We start from the raw sequence: 21,484 nt of genomic DNA, 5'->3' as shown, positions 1-21,484 counted from the left end.
CTTTGTAACGCATTAAGCTATCGGTTATGTTGAAGAAATCACACATTTAATACAAAGTTAGCCTCTCGATTACATGTTTTAATTATTAAATTATTTACAACCGATAGGTTTGTTTATCTAGAGTAGACATAAACTTAATTTTAGACAAGGCATACCTCACTTGTATTTTATTGTATTTTTGTCAGTCGTTACTTGAGTTTACAAATATTCGAATATCAAATAGTAAACTATAAAATATTTTTATATTTGAGTATATTAGTAAAGTTATGCAAAAAATAATAATGAACTAAAAAATGTCTAGAATATTTATTTTAATTTTGAAAACAATAGAGAATTAAATGCTTAAAGCTTTAAACTATTCTTTCTATCTAAAGAATTCATTTAGTTGCTGTTGAAGTGTACTTTATTATCAGTTATAGCAACTTCAACTCGGTATGCTCAAAAATAATACTACAATAAATTACTACCGTAAATGAACAGACTTAAAATTTTCATTTTGTGTATTGATTTGAAATAAACAAAAAATATACATTTGAAAAGATCACAGCTGCAAAATATTAACTAGGAAATATAAGTAATTTATGAAATTTCGGCAATTATAATGTGTTTATTTTTTTGTTGCTATTAGTTGTTATGGTCATAGTTGTTATAAATAAAATATAGATACGATGATAAATATATTTATAGTATATTGGGGCAGATAAAATTGATCAAATATTTCAATTGTTTAAATATTTCACTACAAATCTAAACGGATAGTTAAACAAATATTTAAATAACGAATAGTTAAAAAGGCAAATATATTCGGTATTTGAAGTCTCTAGTCGTTACGAATAAATAAAAGTTAAATCTGGACGTTATTCCAACATTTTAATATTTTGAACATTGCTTTTTTTTGTAATCAACTTAAAATTTGCAAATCATGTTTTTAAAACATAATTAGTAGTAAATTATAATAGTTAAATATTGCATTATAGTATATTATAAGTTGAAAATATAAATATTTGGTTTTTCTTGAAAAATTCGAAGAAAGGAGAAACGCTAGTATAGGAATTGGAATGTTTATTTTTGTTCAAACAGATTTTCCACACAACAAAATTATATTTATAGAACGCATTTAATTATAAGTATGCATTAAGTGTTTTGCACAAAATAGATCTGAATTTGCTGCAAAAATTATCATTAACCACAAGTTGGCGATCTCACACAAAATTAATCTCGTAAGGAGCATTTTTTTTATTTGATTTATAAAGCGGATCGAATAAGTTGTCTTCGAGATTATTAATTCTCACCAAGAAACATACAAAATGAAACGCTTAAAAATACAACACGAGAAATTTTACATCTATTTTTGTGACTTGACCAAAAATAATAAACAGACGACTGATCAGTCATATATCGGATACTGGTTCATAATGATATTTTTGTCCGCATTATTCCAGCAATTACGCGAGGATAAATATGAATTGTTTACTTTGGCAATAACAGTTAGTAAATCTGACCTACTGTGCATAAATTTTGTTAACACAACAAACTGAGTTGAAAATAGCGTGTATGCATTGATATTGTCTGCCGGTGTTGAAATAACACATTGTTCCACTGAACTCGGAATAATCAACGTGTAATATATTATTATTTATTTTATAAAACAGCAAATCATCAGTTTGATATGTTGATATTATTACCAGATATTTAAATATTTCATCGAATCAATTAATGTGCTTTGTAAATGTTTACAGAATCAATGAAACGTCTGTTCATTTATTAAATTAAATGATTCGGTTGAAAGAATAATTTATAATTGAAAATAATCAGTATATCATATATATTAAATATTTTATTAATAGACATCATATTAACAATAGATATAAGCAATGGAATGAGAATTGTAACACAATAATTTCATACATAATAGATTAAGTATCCGTTGAAGTATTATTGAATCATATAAAATTTCCAAAAATATGAATGAATTACATAGCAATGAAATGTCTAATTCAATGAAATCATCATATGGTTCATTTCCATTTTTATTTTGATTGACTGTAATATGACTTAATATGTGATACCAAATATTTTTTTATTGTCACTTAATGATCATATAATATATGTCACTAAAGATAGCTATAAATTTATAAGATTTAATCTAAAACTACTTTTCTACTATTATGTAATAAAAATTTATTTGTATATTACTACTTGAATTAAAATATTAAAAATAATTAATGATACCGCCAATTAATATATTAAGGTGTTTCTTTTGAGTAAGCTCATAGAACTAGGAGTCACCAGACATTGCCATAGATATATTATAATAGGACTTTTTTAAATGTAAAAAGATCTAACACTCAAGTCCTAAAAGTATTCCTAAAAAATTCCTGAAGTCACTTCTTCACGCGTTGTAGCATAAACAGAAACATTCTCCTTTCTTGAAAAATGTGAAGATCAGAAATATAGTATATACTACCATTGTAAAGTCTGCCTCGTCATGCAGACCCTAACAGAAACAACAATATTTTCAACCGAATAAAATATAACTTCAATTCGTATTTTTCCGAACATCTATACACAGTTTATTTAATATACACATGCATGTAATTGTTTGGTTTATTTAGATGCATCCATTCGCCGATCTCTGCTAACTCAACTGCAATAAGCAGCTCAAGGCCTTTACGTTCGCAGAGTTAACTGCTAACAGTATCCAATTAAGCTATGTGCATAAATGCATTTTTGTTGATGTATACCTGCGTATTCAGCTATATCACTTTTATTTTATCGATCTTAGTCAAAGGTTATATATAATCACATTACATAAAGATGGTAGATTAACTAGCTCGATACCTTGAGTAATTGCTAATTACCAACACTAACATTTCTATTGCATTTGTAATGATAGTACGATTTGTACACAAGGTCATCATAACTAATTAAACTAATGTTAGTACTTCTTTAAACAAATGTATATGATATGGAATAATCAGAAGTTCTTAAAAGTATGCATTATATTAAATATATTAACATGAACGATCATCTAAATAACTTTATCTATGTATATGTATGCGTTCAGTTTCCATATGGGTATAATGGCAACAGGTAGACAGCATATGTATGTGATAAAATGTGCATACGAACATGTGGAGCAAGTGAATGACTCCATTTTAACGCTCAGTGTATATTTAACAAATAGGAAGCAATGCACCGTTCGTGGAGTCGAAAATAAAATTTTGCTTCTCTAAAATGCACTTTTAACATACACTTGCAATATTTTTTATATTTCCTTTAAATATATGTATCGAAAACACATCTTAATTTTTTCTTAAATATATTGATACACTAGTAGCTCAGATAACCATATTTAAAACTAAAACAAATTTTATTTTACTTCATAAAATTAGATAGCTTAAATTACTTGTTTATTATCATTTATGTCCAATATAAAAAAGGTCTAGTATGTTAAAATAGGACACCGCCGTGAGAAAAGTTTTGTGCAGATTATGAATCAGAAAATGATTTATCGCAAATGTTTTTAGTAAGGATAGGACCTCCATTCAAGATTGCAATTTTAACGACCGTTCTTAATTTACTTTAGCGGGCAACGAAATTTTGTTAAAAAAACTATCCAACATAATATATTTATATCATGATATATTTATATCTTAATAAGCACTATTTTCGCTTTAAATTATATAAGAATAAAAAAGCATGATTTCGCATTTCATATGAATCATATTAATATTTTTAATTTCCATCGTGTCTGGGAGATCATAATTAGCGATTATTATTTAATTATAATTTCGATTGATATTCACTGATATGGCTTTCTTAGCTTTTCCTCAACTCACTAATCATCATGTTGAACAAATAAAATCGATCTAGCCTCTACATATATGATATAAAAATTCTCAAATAATGAGTTAATTCAGCTCGCGTTACTCTTAAGCGTTCTTAATGGAATCCATAGCATTCCTTTAAATACGGCTCTTATAAATCCAATGGCATTCCTATTGCGTAGTTTAATAATATCTACATAAATAAAAGTCATGAGCTGTGAGATGTATTGTCCATGGGAATCCAATTTGATAACTGAATGATTGTTTTAACAAAAGTTTTTTTGAGGTAAAATAAAAGCGATTCTAGATTCAAGTGCTTTGTAAATGATTTTATAATCCATAATAAACCAGTGGTATAAGTCGGTGAATACTACTTGAAATACCTAGGTTCAAATCACATATAAACCCTAGGGCTTATCTATAGAAAATCGGAATCTTGCGAATGAATATAAAAATATTAATTTTAATCAAATTGAGTGCACGTTTTAGCAAAGTGACATCAATTGTAAGCTGTAATAATATTTTATAATTATTAAAATGAATTTTAATGATTTACATACTTTTATTTTAACATTATATGTGTTGACCCCGTTGTAAAAAGTTGGGCTAATGCCAGTCATGTTGCAACGGATGATTTACAAAAAATAAATATACATAGCATGAACGTTGAAACTCTAAACAGGAAAGACAAAAAAGTGTATGGTTTAATTTAATTCATTTAAATTAAAATCTGGGTGTTGCGTGCTCCTAATATCGCGTTTTGCGCTCGAAATATTTTTTTTCATAAAATTGAATTAAAAAATATACATAAGTACAATACATTAAATACAAGTTAACTCTTTAAGAAGTATCGCCGTACATGTACGGCGGTCGATCTTTCACTGTTTTATTGTACTACCTACTTTTTTATTTATTTTCTTCATTTAAATTATTTTTTAGTGTTCTCAAATAATTATTTTGAAAAGCTTTTTAATAGAATAATAATATGGAAACGTGAGATTTTTAAAAAATAGAAGATAATAATCGAATCGTTTTACTCCTTAATGCTCTTAACCAAAATTTTTAATTATCATATGGATACTATTAATTAAAATAATTTAATTTCATCTAAGCCTAACTTATGGTATGAAAGTCGTTACAATACGCAGTTGATTATTAATACATTTTTGAAACAACTTCAGTGTTACTTTCTTTTTAAATAAAATAAAAATAACGATGATATTTATGTAATTTTTTTTTTTGGAATTTCCATGCAGCGCCCTTTGCAATGTTTGCCACCACAATTATTGTAAACGCAATGACTTAATACTCAGCCTATTATTTCAAGCAATCGTCCATGGAAGTAGTCATTCGTATAATTGCTCGGGGTAGATAGATATCTACGCAAGGGTAGGAGATTCAATATGTATAGATAGGTATATGGCGTATCCCACTAATCGCGTCCTAAGTTGACCCACTTGAACGCTGCGAATTATCCACGGGACGAAAGTTGGTTAGCCTCTGCTTAATCGAATCAGAGTTTTGGTTCGGTCCTATCATGTCCTCACGTTTGCTAACTCAATAAAACCAGGCGAAACAGATTAGGCCTGTGGGCAATTTCGTTAAACCGCTCGGTCAGACGCGAAGTATCGGAAAATAATATTCTCAGTGGTAGTAGCATATAAAATGTTTGATATATAGTATATTTAATAAAAACACTTAAAACATTCTAAATGTATATGTATTAATACTTCATACATATGCAATCTAATTATTTAACTTTAAATAAATAATTAGATTGCATATGGCTCATGTGAAAATCTGCCATTGAGATAACAACGATACCGTCGACGCCCCATTTTATAACCATGTATTAATAAATGATAATGATGTCATTCGATATACTTATTATTCAAGTATAAAGGGAAAACCTACGCAAATAACAATATCAAAGGAAAACTATACGTATCTTCAAGGTTTAATAGTTTATACATTGAATTCAACCCACTTCTTCTATATTTTCCGGGCTAATGTTTAGGAGGAGGGGCACGGAAAATCTGAATAATCAATTTCTATTTGGCTTTAAAATATGTATATGTAATATATTTACAAATAAATTATATATATTTTATTTGTATTATAAAAACTTTTTTTCTCAATTGCTTTTGAGAATCTCTTAATTATTTTAGAATATTTGTACAATTTATTATATCGGTATATTTAAATCCTTTTTGCTAAAGTTTCAATAGAAGTCAGCAACATCTTGCGACTAATGTAATTGTTAGTATCTTCTTTACTTGCATTCTCACTATCACTCCCTTCCTCTTCTGTTTAGATAACAATAGAAACTATATCCACATTATTTAAGCATTGAAAACACAGATCATTTAAATCGCGATCAAACCATTCTTCAAAGTTTTTTCAATCGACATTTTCAAATTATTTTAAATTGTCTATTAATCTGCATTTTTCAGATTTATCACTTACCTCAGTTTCTTCAGAATCAAATACATATATTTCCACTTTGGGAAGAATCTTTCTTCACGATCTAACAAAGTTACTGACTTTACTTTTGCCCAAGATTGTGCTATTCCATATATAGCATCCAATGTCGATTTTTTTCTGTAAATTGATCAAGTCATCATCTTCCAGAAGAAGACCAGCACATTTACCATATAACACTTTGGTTCATGGCTGGAATAAGACTTATATCATTATGCCATCGTTCGTTTTCAATATGCTTTAATTCGGATGAGAAAGACCATTATCTATTAACAATACAACGATCTTTGGCAACCTTTTACTTTTTAAAAAATCTCATATTAATGCATTTGGATTTAAATAAATCTTTATTGATATCTCTATCCATCCATGCTTCTTTTTTATTATAATAATCAACTGGAAGATTTTTTATTATAGTCCCTTTATCTTACCAAGCCGTTTGCTTCATATACAACATTTATAACAAACGCACATTCTGATTAAAAACTTAATTTATTTCAAGCACGAATAATCCACACTCAGATAATCGATTAAAATGTAAAGGTTACGACCATTTAATATGGCTTATTTATAGATCTTGATCCAATTTGGATCAGAAAAATAAAAGTATTTATTTAATCTACAGTTATATTATTATTCCTTCAGAGGAACTTAGTCTTCAAGTCTAGTATTATTTATTTATTTCAATTTAGAGTTGTTCATATATTTAAAAAACAACATCAGATAACACAACCACTACAGTGATTAATGGTTATATTATACTTAAGGAGTTTCAATTAGTTAACAATAGCAAATTAAAGAGCCGTTAATGGCTTGTTCTTCGCGATAACGTTAATTATAAAAATAATAACTTCCTCTTGATTGTTTTTTTATTTTTGTTCTATGTTTTTTTTATTACTTTTAGATAACCTGTTTTTACGTTAAAGAAATAAATCAACGTGTTTCAGAATACAGCTATTGCATTCTATATTTTTTTTATATCATACGTTTAGGCTAATGTGCATATGTTACATTGAATGTATATCACCAGTAATATTATATTTTCACTGGCGTTTCAGTGAAATCATATCCAAATATATTTGTACCGGTGGCTATATATTTCTACTAACGATAATTTAATTTAATTTATTGACACTAGTGAAATTATATGTTGCCTAATTTGCCAGTTACGAACTGTTCAAACTCAAACCTAACCTAAACTAAAACTAACCCAAGTTTTATTTGTTAAAGTTTAGGTTTGAGTTTGGTTTAATTTCTTTGAAATATTGTAATATTTTGTCAAATTAAGTGACGTTACGTAAATATGCGTACAAAATCATCCATTTATGAAAAAATACATTTTTACTACTACTGAGCAGTGAAATCGTAAATCAATTTTCAGCTATATTGTACTCGCGGATTTGATGAAATTATATTTATACTAGAGAAAATAAAACGTTACTGGTAATACATGTTAATTGTAACAGTATTAGGTAATTCAGAAATAAATGTCAATTTTTAATGAAACTAAAAAATATTTATTTTTATATTAATGTTTCCGAATATAATGTATTTCTAAATATTTAACCTTATCACTTGGTCAATGTTTTAATTATATTAGCATAAAATATTGGAAGTTTTAATTCATAATATTTTGATTTGCCATCGTTTGCATTTTGAATTTTTCCGTCGAAGTAGTGTTGCATCGGCTGAAATAAATAAGAGTCTAAAGGAGCAAGGTCTGGGGAATCAAGTGGATGAGATAAAACCTTCCAGCCAAGATCCTTGTTTTTATCGAAAGTCAATTTTGAACTATTTCGATTACCTATTATGATTTACTAATCAAACACAATTCAATAAACAAACAGGAAAATGTTCATGTCTTAATCGCGATCATGCGTTTACTGTAACATATCTTTCTCAAAAATAAATTGTATGCCGTGTTTATATTACTTTAAATTTATATAATATTATTACCTATTATTGTGTATATTTAATATCTGCAATATTCAACACTGATAACATAACAAGCTCGCTTCAAAAATTGTTTCACGCCCGCGAGTGACAAAACTCTCTATATCTCTAATATTTATATATAGCCGTTATTTTGGACGAATGTATGTTTATGTTTTTTGTCCTGTTTGGAACAAATCCCACTTTTAATGATCGTTTAATAGTAAAATATGAAGAAGAACGCCACCGGCCTCGGTTCGTCTGAAGCGATTTGTCTTCTCCGTTTTTCTCGACTGGTCTTCTTCTAGCGTGGGCGATTTTTTTATTCTTCTATTATTTTCATCTAGTAATTTTCTTACATCGGCGTTTTTCAGCGTCGGAAATTAACGCCATTGACGAGTAATGATCAAAAAAGCCTCCGGCACTCATTTGGAGACGAGATGAGAACAAAAAAGAGACCAATTTAGATTCTGAGCGCTGATGCAGCGCTCCATTAGCGTCACCGTCTCTTTCGTCACCGAGAAGACTTTGAAAACGTCACGTCTTATCATGACAACGATGAAAATGAGGATATTGTTTTTTATATACAATAAAAACGTGGCAGATCTATAATATATTGTATAACATTTGCCAAATATAGTTATATTTCGGGTATATAAAATAAAAAATCGGTATGGCAATGGCAATATGATTTTATTCTACCTAATGATATTTAACAAATAATTTGATTAATATATAGTATACAAAAAACATTACTTTAACTTTATGTTTATTTTATATACTAATTGTACTATTATAATTTTTGGTCCAGAAGCTTCATAAGACGCTAAACAACCTTAAATATCTGAAATAAATATTCTTACAATGAGTATAACTTTCTACAAATAAATTTGTTGAACGTATATCTTTGTAACGTATATTACTTAGGTTTATAGCTGCAATAAACCGTCAACCATAAGTTGTACAAATTATAGCCCAAACTTATACGTACATATTACACCTACTTTACTGTAATGAGAATTGTAAAACTAGTGAGAGAAATTATATTATTTTTCTGATAGATATGCAAAAAGTTAAAATGCAAAGTTCAAAAAACAATTTATTTTAAGATTGACTCAAATAATTTTTAGAACACCCATTAATTTATTTTTTAATATAGTCACTATTGACATGTACATATGTTTTAAGCCTAGAAACAAGTTTGTTAATTCCAACATTATAGAAGTCTAATCCTTCACAATTAATCACTAACAATTTTTTCATTGAGTTTACTTGAACCTGTTTAATTCACGATACTTTATACCATATTTTCACTGTCCATGAATAGAAACATATTTGTGGCGAATTTTAACGGCAGCTTCTTCTTCTGCACTTTTCAAGATTATAAATTGATACGGCTATGTTAAACACGTGCACAACTGTGTTGGTAATCTTTGAAACAGAAAAAAATTTCTTCCATGTTTCACTAGAATTTATTTTATACTTTCAAAATTTCCTTTGTAACTACTATGATATGTACGCACGAATCAATGTACACTATTATATACTAGATTTTATTTATCAGTCGCTCGATTGGCAGCTCCTGGTGTGCATCTGCACAAAATCTCAATTCATACATACCCAATGGCGTCCAAGAGTCTCTCCTATTAGCATCATCACGTTCAATTGTCAATAGAACATTACGTAAACTCTTAAGAGTATTTATCGTTCGTGACACGCTCACACGTGTGCTAAAAAATAGTATGTAAATATATTTGCAAACGCCTGCGAGTCGTTCTCTCCTACTTATGGCACATGTGCTAATTGCTGTGATTTGGTACTGGTGCTAACCAAGCCGTACCAAAAAAGAATTGCAAGATATTATTTTTGCTATTCTTCTTATTGGACAAATGTATGCCATACACCAGGGATATCCAAACTTTTGCCGAATGGGATCTATTCAACGTTTAAAATAAAGAAAAAATTCCATACTCACTTTCACATATCTTTCTTTTAACGTACCTGAGATGTATCATGTTAATTCGATTTGTATCGGTCTTGTAAAGGTCGATTTAGCGTGAATCAAAATTTGACTGAAATCTCGTTGATTCCAAGTCGAAAGTGATAGTTTTGAATGAAGTTCTGACTGAAGTGGTGAAAATGATTTTTTTGTTCAATGGAAATGCTTTAGCGCGAAACCAGACTCTTTGTTATTGTATATTTTAATATAAGGCAAAGTTTATTTATAATTTATTATTACTGTGCAGAAAAATTTGAGTACTATAAATACGTTCTTATAGCCTTGGTTGCATCAGACGTCTTAACTGGGTCAGAGTTGATGTGTAGAGAGAAGCGGCTGCTTTCTTGTTTCACCGAGTCATGTGTAACTATTAAAGGTTCTTTAGAAAGGTTTCTATCTTAGTGAATTCCAAATGGAAGCGAATAATATGTGCTATGTATGCGCTTATATACGCTTGGTTACTTTGCTCGCCAAGCAATGATTTAGCATTGGATTTAGGTATGTTTATAAAATAATCGTTGTGTGACCGTTGAAGTATGAAGTTTGTAAAGGCACGCTTGATGAATTTGGGGATGACAAATATATATGCACTTCGTAAAGACTAATACCATTTTTATTTATTGCGCTTTTAACGCGTATATATGACATGTTCTATTCTCACGGTAGACACGTCTTTGTAATAAATACTTTTTACATGATTATGTTTGATTATAGACCTAGCAATTATAAGTTCCTATTTAGATGCATATACTAGCGAAATTGATATGAAACGTTGTATATATAAAAGCAAAAAATCATTCAAATATCAGGGGAATATGAAAGGTGAGATAGGATTTTATATCTTAATGCACAAACTTTTTTTTTGTATCTCACAATAAAAGGTATTAAATTTACTTATAAGAACAAAACCTTCTTGCGCTTAATTATCCGTAGCTGTTTCTGAACCGGTAATATTTATTTGCACTATAAATTTAGTACTTTGCACAACAAAATATTATATAATATATCGTACGTAAATCAGGAACAGGTCAGATTTTTACAGAGGGGGAGGCAAAAATTTGCCCATCGTTTTTTTATATTTCGATTTCGTTAAGATTCATAATATTTCATCAAATGCATTTTCTTTAAAAAAATTTAATGTAAGACCAAATACCCTCTCCTTTTCTCCCCCCCATGATATCCCTTGCCATAAAATATATACATATTTGGTTTGTTTGTATATATATATATATATATATATATATATATATATATATATATATATATATATATATATATATATATATATATATATATATAAGGACATTCTTTTGGCTGTTTCCAGAGGGGGGGGGGCAAAAGTTGGCTAGGCTATGGTCGTTCTTTTTAATATTTCACTTCATTATCCCTTCGTAGGCCAATTGCCCCAAGTCCAAACCATTTCGAATAAATATATTTAATGATCATTAAATATGATATATTAAAAAGGAAAAAATATTTATTGTATTTTATGTGTATAATATTTTTATTATTTTTTTGCCAGAATTAGAAAGAAAGTAAATTATATATTTATAATATAAATAGTATTATATTAATTTAAAAAATATAATAATTTTTTTTTTTAATTATATTTATTTGCTATTAATTCAAGAATTTTTTTAAATTATTTTATTAAATTATGTAGAGATATTTACATAATAAATTAAATATTTGAAATACTTTTTATTTATTTAGTATTCTTATTTATCTTATTCATAATATTATTAATTTTAAGATATAATATCCAGACCTTATGAACATAGGAGCTGCCAGTAAAAAAACAGATGTCCAATAAGGACTCCAAAGGGTTAAGATTCATAGCATTTCATTAAATTCAAGGATGGAATAGCGTAGTCCGTAACGTCTCAGACTAGTAGCTCTGAGGTTGCGGGTTCGAGCCCCGGCAGCGGCACTCGAATTTTTATTTATAAAAAATGCGCTATTATAAAAAAACCGGCTTCAGCTGCAGTGACATCTATACATAATAATTTAACTTATTAATATAGAAGTCACCGGCTCCCAGACTTTCAATCTGGTGAATAATACTTATTTATAGGTATTCATTATATCTAATTGACTTACTCAGTTGGTACATATTTACCCTGTTGTAACGCATTGAACTTACGCCTGTCAGGTTACAATAGAAGATTTAATAAAAAAATAAAAAATGCATTTTTCTGGCCAAATTATCCCCCCTTCTTCACCCCCATATAACGTCCTTGGTGTGGTCTATGTTTTGTTAATTCGTTTAAGTTAGGTTTTGGTTCGAACAGTTAATGGACGTTTTGCGACTGTCAACATATGTAAAGGTAAACAGCACGCTAAAGTATGTATAGTGCGAAGTATTAAATTTATAGTGCAATTTCTGAGCTAACACATCCTTTGCACGTTCCAGTTGCATATAATAGATCCGTAATCGCTTGGTCTTTGCCGAGAATCTCGTAATGGACAATACTGACTGTAGATCACTATACACAAATCCTAATTCTAGAGATAAATCGTCTTTTAAGTGTGTGATACAACATTGTATTTTTAATGAAAACTATTTTTATTACTGAATGTATGATCCATTCTTCATCGTAAATAAGCAAAAGAATCTTTGCATGATGTAATAGAAGAGAAGTACATATTGTTAGATTTCAAAGTTTGTTTTTATATGTCAATGTATTTATACAAGGCCCATTTACTTAACTTCCATGATTTTCACAATTTATATAAATTTAAATAAATGGTTTTGTTACTTACTTAAGAAATTTGTTTAAGTTTTTGGCTCTTGTTTTTTTTTTTTGTTTAAAGCATTTTCTTATTTATCACACGACGATTTGTTTGTAAACTATTTTTGCGCTTTATCTCTTTTTAGCATATATTGTTTTAGTATGTTTTTAAGCCAAAAGCAGACATACACGATTCAACCAACATTTAAAAAGTCACAAATTAAAATTCAATGTTCTCTAATAAAATTGTTCCAATTCATCTCACCAAACTATATTGAAAACCTGACACTATTTAATGATTTATTCTAATAATATCATCTCGTTTTTAATAGTATCAGCTTAGCATGGTTTGTTACGAGCTCAGGCATCCACACATGTGCGCATATAATACGCTAAGTAGCTCATAGTCGGGCATGAATGCAAGTTCGTATATAATACAATCGCATTAGGCGCATTACGTGCTCGGCATGACACATGTGTAGTACTGCATATGCATACCTGTGCTTGCCCAATGCGTAGGTCGAAATAGCTCATCGACAATCAAGCATTAATTAAATCTAAATGAATAGATAGATTAAATAAAGAAAATAATATATTCTGGAACAGCTCATATTGTGTTGGCTCTATCTACGAAGAATAATTAATTCATATATAATATCTAGTGCCTAGTTTAATATATTTATAACATAATACAGTGCAGTAGATTATGTTTTAAACATTAAAAATAGACACCTCGCCCTTTCTAATAATCGTTCAGATATTGCGATTATTAACCCTTTACTTGCCGAACCATTTGGGACTACTATATTGATGATGTTGGATCAGTTAATTTTTTAATAAAGTATCTGAAGCTGTATTATCGATCTTAATATCATCTTAGGAAATATATGTTTTGAGATGATGATCAAACTAAAAGCATGCTTCTAGTCACCGTCAATATTGGGTTAAAAGTATTATTTATTGCACTTTCTTAAATGATATTTTTTGTTCTATATATGTATAAATTTAATTAAAAATAATATATTTCTTTATATTATTACTCATATATACTTATATTAATATTGATGAGTAATCACTATATTATTTTTTTACATTCTTTGTTTTGTTTATTAATAGCATTATTTTTTTATAAATTTATTACTAATACGAAAATATATTTATCGATCGTTTTTTAAAATAGGCAAAATCATTACAGCCGAATCACGTTGAAATGAAAGTACTGTTCTATAATAATGATAAACTTTATAGTCGTAAATTTTTGCTTCATCCTGATTTATATCCTAGAAATACGAAATTTAATAGTCAAAGTTATATTATAAAATCAATAATTGCCGACTTACCAACCGCAAAAAATAAAAGATTTTTATGAACAAGAGATTCATTGTCAAATCGTTGGCATAATTTCAGTAATTTAAGCAGATTTTTTTTGTATAATAGTATTTAAAATATATATAATATATAGCGTTTTATACCGCCACTAAATATTAGGTACTTTTATAAAACAACCTGTAAATACATTATATTTATATAGCTATATTTTACTGTAAAAACATTACTATATAATCCCTCAATTTATATGGCAACTAAAAACCACCTAAAATAAGACATGTTTCAGAATAAAAAAATTTTATCCTCATTAAAAAATCTTTATGTATAAACCTATAAATTACCATAGCATCTGTAGTAATTAAAGTTAATTTAAAATATACATAATATATGCACAAAATTTTACTTCGAAGTCACTGTAACTGTCAGCTAAAATATTTATAAAATCTGATTCATTCGAAGTTACTTCCTGGCTACTGTTTTTATCTCTTTATAAATTTCTTCATATTGCATTAAAATAGTTTTTTCCCTCTTTTAACCTTTAAAGCTCTTTCGTCATCAGGATCGACATATATTACGATATTTTCTAATTTTCTTACTAATTTTTAGCAGTGAATAAATTTTGTTCTTAGGAAGCATTGATATATTTGCTTTAGATTTCTATAAATTTCTCAAAAGTATATACAGCCTTTGAAATCTAGATAATCATCTTATAATAAATTATGTAGGACCTTCTTACTTGTAAATGTACTTAAAAATGTATTTTTTTATGAATTTATGGCCAATAAGATATAATGGTATAATATATGCAGAATATAGTAAATAAAACTACTAATTTAAATTTATTTATATAATAAAACTGCGTAAATTTCATTTTATACAGTATAAATATGTATTCACTCACTAGCACAATAGAGCAGTGGCTTGAATCGGTTACCAATACCTGAAAGACTTGGACTCAAAATAGGATTTTCAATTATTCATAGCTCGCAACTATTCGAATATTGAATAAAAAATGGATAAAGTATTCTAATATTTGGATTTTTTCGGATTTTACCGATAATAATTTATTTAGTCTATTAGTGCAAAAATTAATTAAATTGTTGTAAAATTTTTGCTAATTATTTTAATGATTTATTAAAAATTAGTAAAGATAATGGTTAAACATTTTTAATTTTATAAAATATGCATTACACAATGCTATACAAATTACTAATTAGTAAAAGCGTCAAAAGGTAAATGCTTAATTTTTTATTAGATACTTTTTGATCAGGTATTTTAGTTATCTTAAATCATTTTAGTTATCTTAAATACCAGAATTAAAATTTGTTGCAAAATTTATAGAACATTTTAAATACATAATTTTGTCGAATTTATTATATATACAATATCTGATAATGTTTGGAACGAATTAGAGACACATACAGTATTTTTTTTTTTGTGTGGTTTTCATATAAATTAAATATGTAACTATAAATATTAACCTAATTGAAATAAAATATTTGCGTCTTGAAACAACAAATTCAAAAACGTTACACGAACTTCACAAACTGTTTTTGAGATAGGTTTTAAATGATAATAAATGGTGGGTTTTTCCAACACTTTTTTCTTTCATAATTTCTTTCAACGAACGAATTCTGCGAATTTCGGTCATAGTAGTAACAGCCAATACATTATATTTACAGATGTTTTTCAAATGCCTATAAGCATTTTTTTTGTAGAAAGAAGCGTCTTATTGTTTAGCATTTAAACAAAATATAAGACCCATAAAGGACCATGGGTTTTGGAGCGGCACTAGAGTTTATTGAAAGAGAAAACGATTACCTGTGTTGCTCAAGTATACAAATTGCTTCATTCTAAGATGCTTTTCAAATTTCATTTGCGATAGTATAAACGAATATTCGAATCATATTATTTAAAATCGGGTGAATAATTCAAATAATCGAATATTCGATTGAAAACTTTTTTAATTGCAGTTGTCTGGGACATCAAAATTGAACCATCATACGTTAGGTTTTCCTATATTTTCTGAATCTCACGGATGAATATCATGATGATTAAAAAAAATCGAGCTACGTTGTATATAAGGAATTTAAAATTCTCTAATAATGGGCTATTTTTGCTTTAAAATGTCATATTTTAAAATGTTTTAAAAGTACATATATCTTGTGATGTTTGATAAGTTCATTCAAAAGAATCACAGTTTAAATATATTCCTTAAAAATATTGTATATTAAAATATTAGCAAAGTATAGTGCCTCCTTACGAGCGATGAGCACGAGATTTTGAGATGTGTTCGAAATGTATTTTGGTACACATTTAATTAAATTGAATAAATATGAGGCTTTATAAATTGGAATTTAATAAGTCGAAAAAACCTAATATTAATAAAACACATCTGATGTTTAATTACTGTTTTTTTTAACATCTACAAAGATGTTTGGTATTCCTGACAAACTCATTCGCACCTGGAGCGCACAGTGCGCGGCCGTCACACGACACTACGTGATAATTTTTTAATGCTAGTCGACTCGGTTATCGATACTCGCTAGAGACTGGGTGAGGGGGGGTGCTACGGGGGGAGGGGCGGTCGTTCTGCACTCTTCACCAGTTGCTATTTCCAATGGTCTCGTCGCGGACGTACCCATCAACCTTCGGACGCGAGCCATTTGTCAATTTCTCTGTGATTTCTCGCATAGTAGACTTCACCTTGGACGTTGAAAATTTGCAGATGGCTGAAGAATTTTTGTAATTTTCAAGTGATTTTTGAAGACTTTTTGAATTTGTGAGTAGTGCGAAATGGTGCTATGACTCGGTTTTATACCACCAAGTGTTGTGATGTGAGATGGCTATGAAAAGCAAGGTGAAACAGAACGGTACCACCACGCCGCCGGGGGGTGGCGGTGGTTCCTACCCGGCCATCAGCTCTGCGTATTGGCTGCCGGCGCCGAATCCAACCCCCTATTTAATTCCAGGTTAGTGATGAAGATGAAGATGGAAGTTTTGTATATGTTAATTTTGTAGAAATTAGTTGCCTTTGAGGCAAAAATGATGATCTAAGCTGTCTTAGATAAACGGACATATTATACTACGCTTAATATAAATATATATATATAGTTAGCATATATATGGAAAATGGCTCTGAGTCTACAAATTGCGATAATTAAATATCGCTATTGTGTTTACCGAATACTGAAACAATATGAATCAACTGGAAATCGGTTGCGAAATTTTATTTATCAGTTATAAATATTACTCATATGATTAATGTATTTATAAATATACAATAGTGCTAATAATAATTAAATAAATAGGCTACATTTAAGTGAGTTTAAATATTTTTTTAATATAACAACGAAAAATAAAAATTAATAACAACAATAAAAATCATAATTTAGATAAATAAGCAATATAATATATAAATAGACACTTTACAAATCAGCAATATATTACTCACAAGTGATAAAAAACAGGATATTTTGTGATTTATTTGATAAAAAATAATTTTTAGCAATATCTAATATATAAAATTATAACTTAGTTTCTTTTAAATACACACTGTTTCTAAAAAAATTACAAGTTTTTACTTCAACATATAATATATACATGAAATATGGCTTCCAGTCTACGAACGGTGATGATTAAAATCGACATTTTGTCTTTAAGTTATCGAAAAAAATATAAACCGTATTTATTAAATTTTAAAGGTAACTTTATACTATTTATATAATTTTAATCTATATAATTTTTAATTTACGACAATGTTTGTAAAGACTGCAGATTTACAACTTGAGTTCCAAAATATTTTGCAATATAGACATTTTCGTTGCTCTCTTATATCTTAAATTTAAATTATATTATATGTATTCACTTATATTAAATGTAATTTTAATACAAAATATAATGCATCTTTAATACAAAAAAATATGTAATACAAAACTATAAATTATTAAAATTAAATGATACGAACTGGACAAGCTCCACTTAGCTGACATTAAACAGATCAATGTTCAATGACAGCGTATTGAGGATCCGGGTGGCGACACCCATAGACGAGTCGGCTAGTGCGGACGTCCTGGCTCTAACGAGCATCAAGAGAGGACGCGATTGTGATTCTCGAAGATGTTTCAGAACATAAAACTAGAATTACTCAAGAAAAGTTTAACTGTCGACAGCACCCTTCAGTATTTTGCAAAAATACTTAGCAACATATAACTTTCTGCTTCTAAAAGAAATGTGTTGGGAGACAAGAACAGATAACAACCAAATATCCTCTTATAAAGATATCTCAAGAATTATTACTGAACTTTTTAAAATAAAAAGGAGTTATTCGGGGATTTTAAATTACAGATTTAGATTTAATAATGCTGCGAACTAAAATGTCATCGAGGACGTGAATAACAGACGAATATTTTCGTGTAGTGAGAATCTTCATATGCTCTCAAAAGTGGTTCTGAGATCTTTATTGGAAGTTTTGTAGTGAAAATGTTTCCACCGAAATCATAGAAATAAACGGATGGTGGACGGGGTGAATAAATGACATAGTATGCCACTTTCCAACACTAAAAGGCAGACAGTTGACGGAAGTCCATCTCCATACATAATCTAAATCACACTGTAGAGAGAAAGAATCTGCAACAGATCTAACGCTTTTTAACAATTTTAAATCATCTGCTTTCAAAAGAAATCTTAAATTTATCTCCTTAATAAATAACGTAAATAGCAGAGGACCTAGATTGGACCCTTGAAGAACCCCCTATAAATAAAGAAAAAGTTAAAAACAAAAATTATAAAACAGTACTTCATATCTTATGTAATAAATAAGCTATTTCTTATTTATAGTTTGTGGCACTCAAATATAAAAGCTCTCAATTAAAAAGTTTTATATTTAAAATAAATATAAATGTAATATTGTGAATTATATTTAAAATATAGAATAGAATACTTTAAAGTGATTTTTGGACAATTTTAGATTCTTTTTTTAAATCATATATATCAGTAATATATCAGTAATTAAATATAATAAATATTTAAGCTATATTAAAGAGCGCCACTATATATTTTTTAAGCGAATTTTTAACACCTTAACAGTAAAAACGTGAATAGCTGATATTGTAAAATATAAATAATCATAAGCTATTTAAGTAAATAATATATTATTTTTTGAGTACAATAATCTTTACTGGGATAATTTTTAACGTGTCACAAGATCTATAATAAGATGCGTTTTTTATTATAATATCTCAAATGTAGTGCTATTAAACAAAAATAAATGTATATTTTTTAATATTTGGAATTAAAATAATAAATACGTAATTAAGATTATTTAATTATGATTTATTGTAAATAAACAATAGACTTAAAAGTAACTTAATATTTAATTGAATGATTAAAATTCTAATTGTAAAGTTTCTTTGAGTCAACAAATTGTGAAAATTTAATATAGCAATTTCAAGTAAATTTAAGTGTTTAATAATAAATATCGAATAGTATTTATTAAAAAATAAATAATTGAGCTACTTTTAAGTGTACTACAGTATAAACTATTTCAAAATCTACTTTATTTTAATTTTCCTTATAATTGTTTATATAATTTAATATTTATGACAAATATACACATTGAGAGTATTAATATTAATTTTATTATTGCACTTTTACAAACCATTTTAAATGATTAATAAACATTTATTACTGATGAGATTCATCTTATTCATATTATCCATTCCAATTTATTTTATGTATACTTAAAGCTTTGCCTATAAAAATAACATGACCAAATGTTTAACCTCATGTCAAATTCAGACAGCTGATTCTACAAATCAGCTTAAACCAATATAAATAGAAAACAATGACAAAAACACACGTTATCAATTTTTTTAAATGAGTCAAACAATTCACTTTTCTTAAATCAAGTCTTACAATAATTATTTTTAAATCATTTTAAATAATTTAAAATATAAATATTGATATACATTAGTCGAATCTTATTTAAAATTTCAAACATGTACAAATTTAATCTAAACAATTTATTTTTACGTAAAATCAACACATACGTAACAGAATGTTCATGAATAACCAATATTTACATAGGGGCTCATCATACACATATCGCTTTCTAGTGTTTATTGGAACAGTGTATTATTGATTTTTGTCATTAATTAACACAGCGATACAGGGCATCGAATTATAGTATTTGGTGTGCTCGGATAAATTTCTTGTTGACATTTCACCGGACTCAAATTACAAGAGATTAATTTTGATGGGTCTCTGAACTCTGAACAATAAATAAGTGGATTCGAAAAAACAGAAAAAATACAACGCACGTGTGACCATAAGAATTTCTGGGAAAGTATTCATTAAATTAAATACTTAGTAAGTTAGAATATGAATATTGTGAAACAATCATAATTCTCAGTATTAAAGCATATTTTTTGCTCAACTTGTAAAAATATATCAATACTTAATTAGAATTATGCAATACAATTCATACTGCGTCTGTTCTTAAATTTTTATTGTTCACATCTGCTACGTAAATTTATTTTTAATACATAAAACATACAAACAAAATGGCTGCTTTTAAGAATAACTAAATTCTAAGAAAACTGTTAGATCTAATCTGTTGTTTGTTTTATTTATAAATGCTCATGTATTTATTTATCGTATTATTAAGTACTAGAGAAAATTCTATTCTGATGCATCTTGTTTTAAACTGCAAAACCCGGAATGGCACTCCGGATTTTTTTTATGTTGGAAGTGTTGCTTAAGAAAAACATAACCATCAACATGCGTTCCAGAATCTATTTTTAACAAAGAAAATGCATGTGGCAATAAGAACTTTAGCTTAATGGTTTTAAGTATAGTATCATATAACATTTTGGTAATAATACTAATTCGTTTGAAAATAAAATATAATTATAAAAACTATATATTTTTATACATAGAAAATCATTTCTATGTTTTATTATAAAGTTTATTGTGAATTTATAGATATTCAGATAATATAGAATCTTATGGTTCAACATTATAACTCAATGTAATATCTCTTGTATTAATTATATTTGTTTAATTAAAATATTATCTATGAGATATACCCAATAAAAATTTCTTTCGTTCAATAACAGAATAAAGCTTCAATTTTTAACTGCCGTATTTATGTCATCAATAAATAACGTGAAGAGTATGGG

General features: G+C 27.8%; 1 protein-coding gene and 1 long non-coding RNA gene across 35 annotated transcripts in view; one reads left to right on the top strand and one right to left on the bottom strand.

The window, feature by feature from the left end:
• LOC148232911 (CUGBP Elav-like family member 1) overlaps positions 1–21,484 on the top strand; it is a 263,128-nt gene that overhangs the window by 220,969 nt on the left and 20,675 nt on the right. For 11 of the 34 annotated variants that reach the window (XM_088190765.1, XM_088190760.1, XM_088190753.1 and 8 more), the window contains exon 2: positions 17,032–17,275. The exons of 17 other annotated variants lie outside the window; for them this stretch is intronic. In XM_088190765.1, the coding sequence (XP_088046891.1) occupies positions 17,146–17,275 (130 nt within the window). In that variant the 5' untranslated portion in view covers positions 17,032–17,145. Of the gene's footprint in view, positions 1–16,999; positions 17,276–21,484 lie in introns of all 34 variants that reach the window. 6 more of the 34 variants (XM_088190768.1, XM_088190766.1, XM_088190761.1 and 3 more) reach the window with 3 other exon arrangements.
• On the bottom strand, positions 8,801–13,186 carry LOC148232912 (uncharacterized). The gene is made up of 2 exons (XR_015810523.1): positions 12,465–13,186; positions 8,801–11,424 (listed from the first exon to the last, which is right to left on the bottom strand). It is a non-coding gene; the product is annotated as an uncharacterized LOC148232912 (long non-coding RNA).

This window comes from Plectrocnemia conspersa, unplaced genomic scaffold (assembly GCF_051122295.1).
Source record: "Plectrocnemia conspersa isolate PC_06_02 unplaced genomic scaffold, ASM5112229v1 ptg000008l, whole genome shotgun sequence".
Taxonomy (NCBI): domain Eukaryota; kingdom Metazoa; phylum Arthropoda; class Insecta; order Trichoptera; family Polycentropodidae; genus Plectrocnemia; species Plectrocnemia conspersa.
This window is presented reverse-complemented; position numbering and strand designations above follow the sequence as displayed.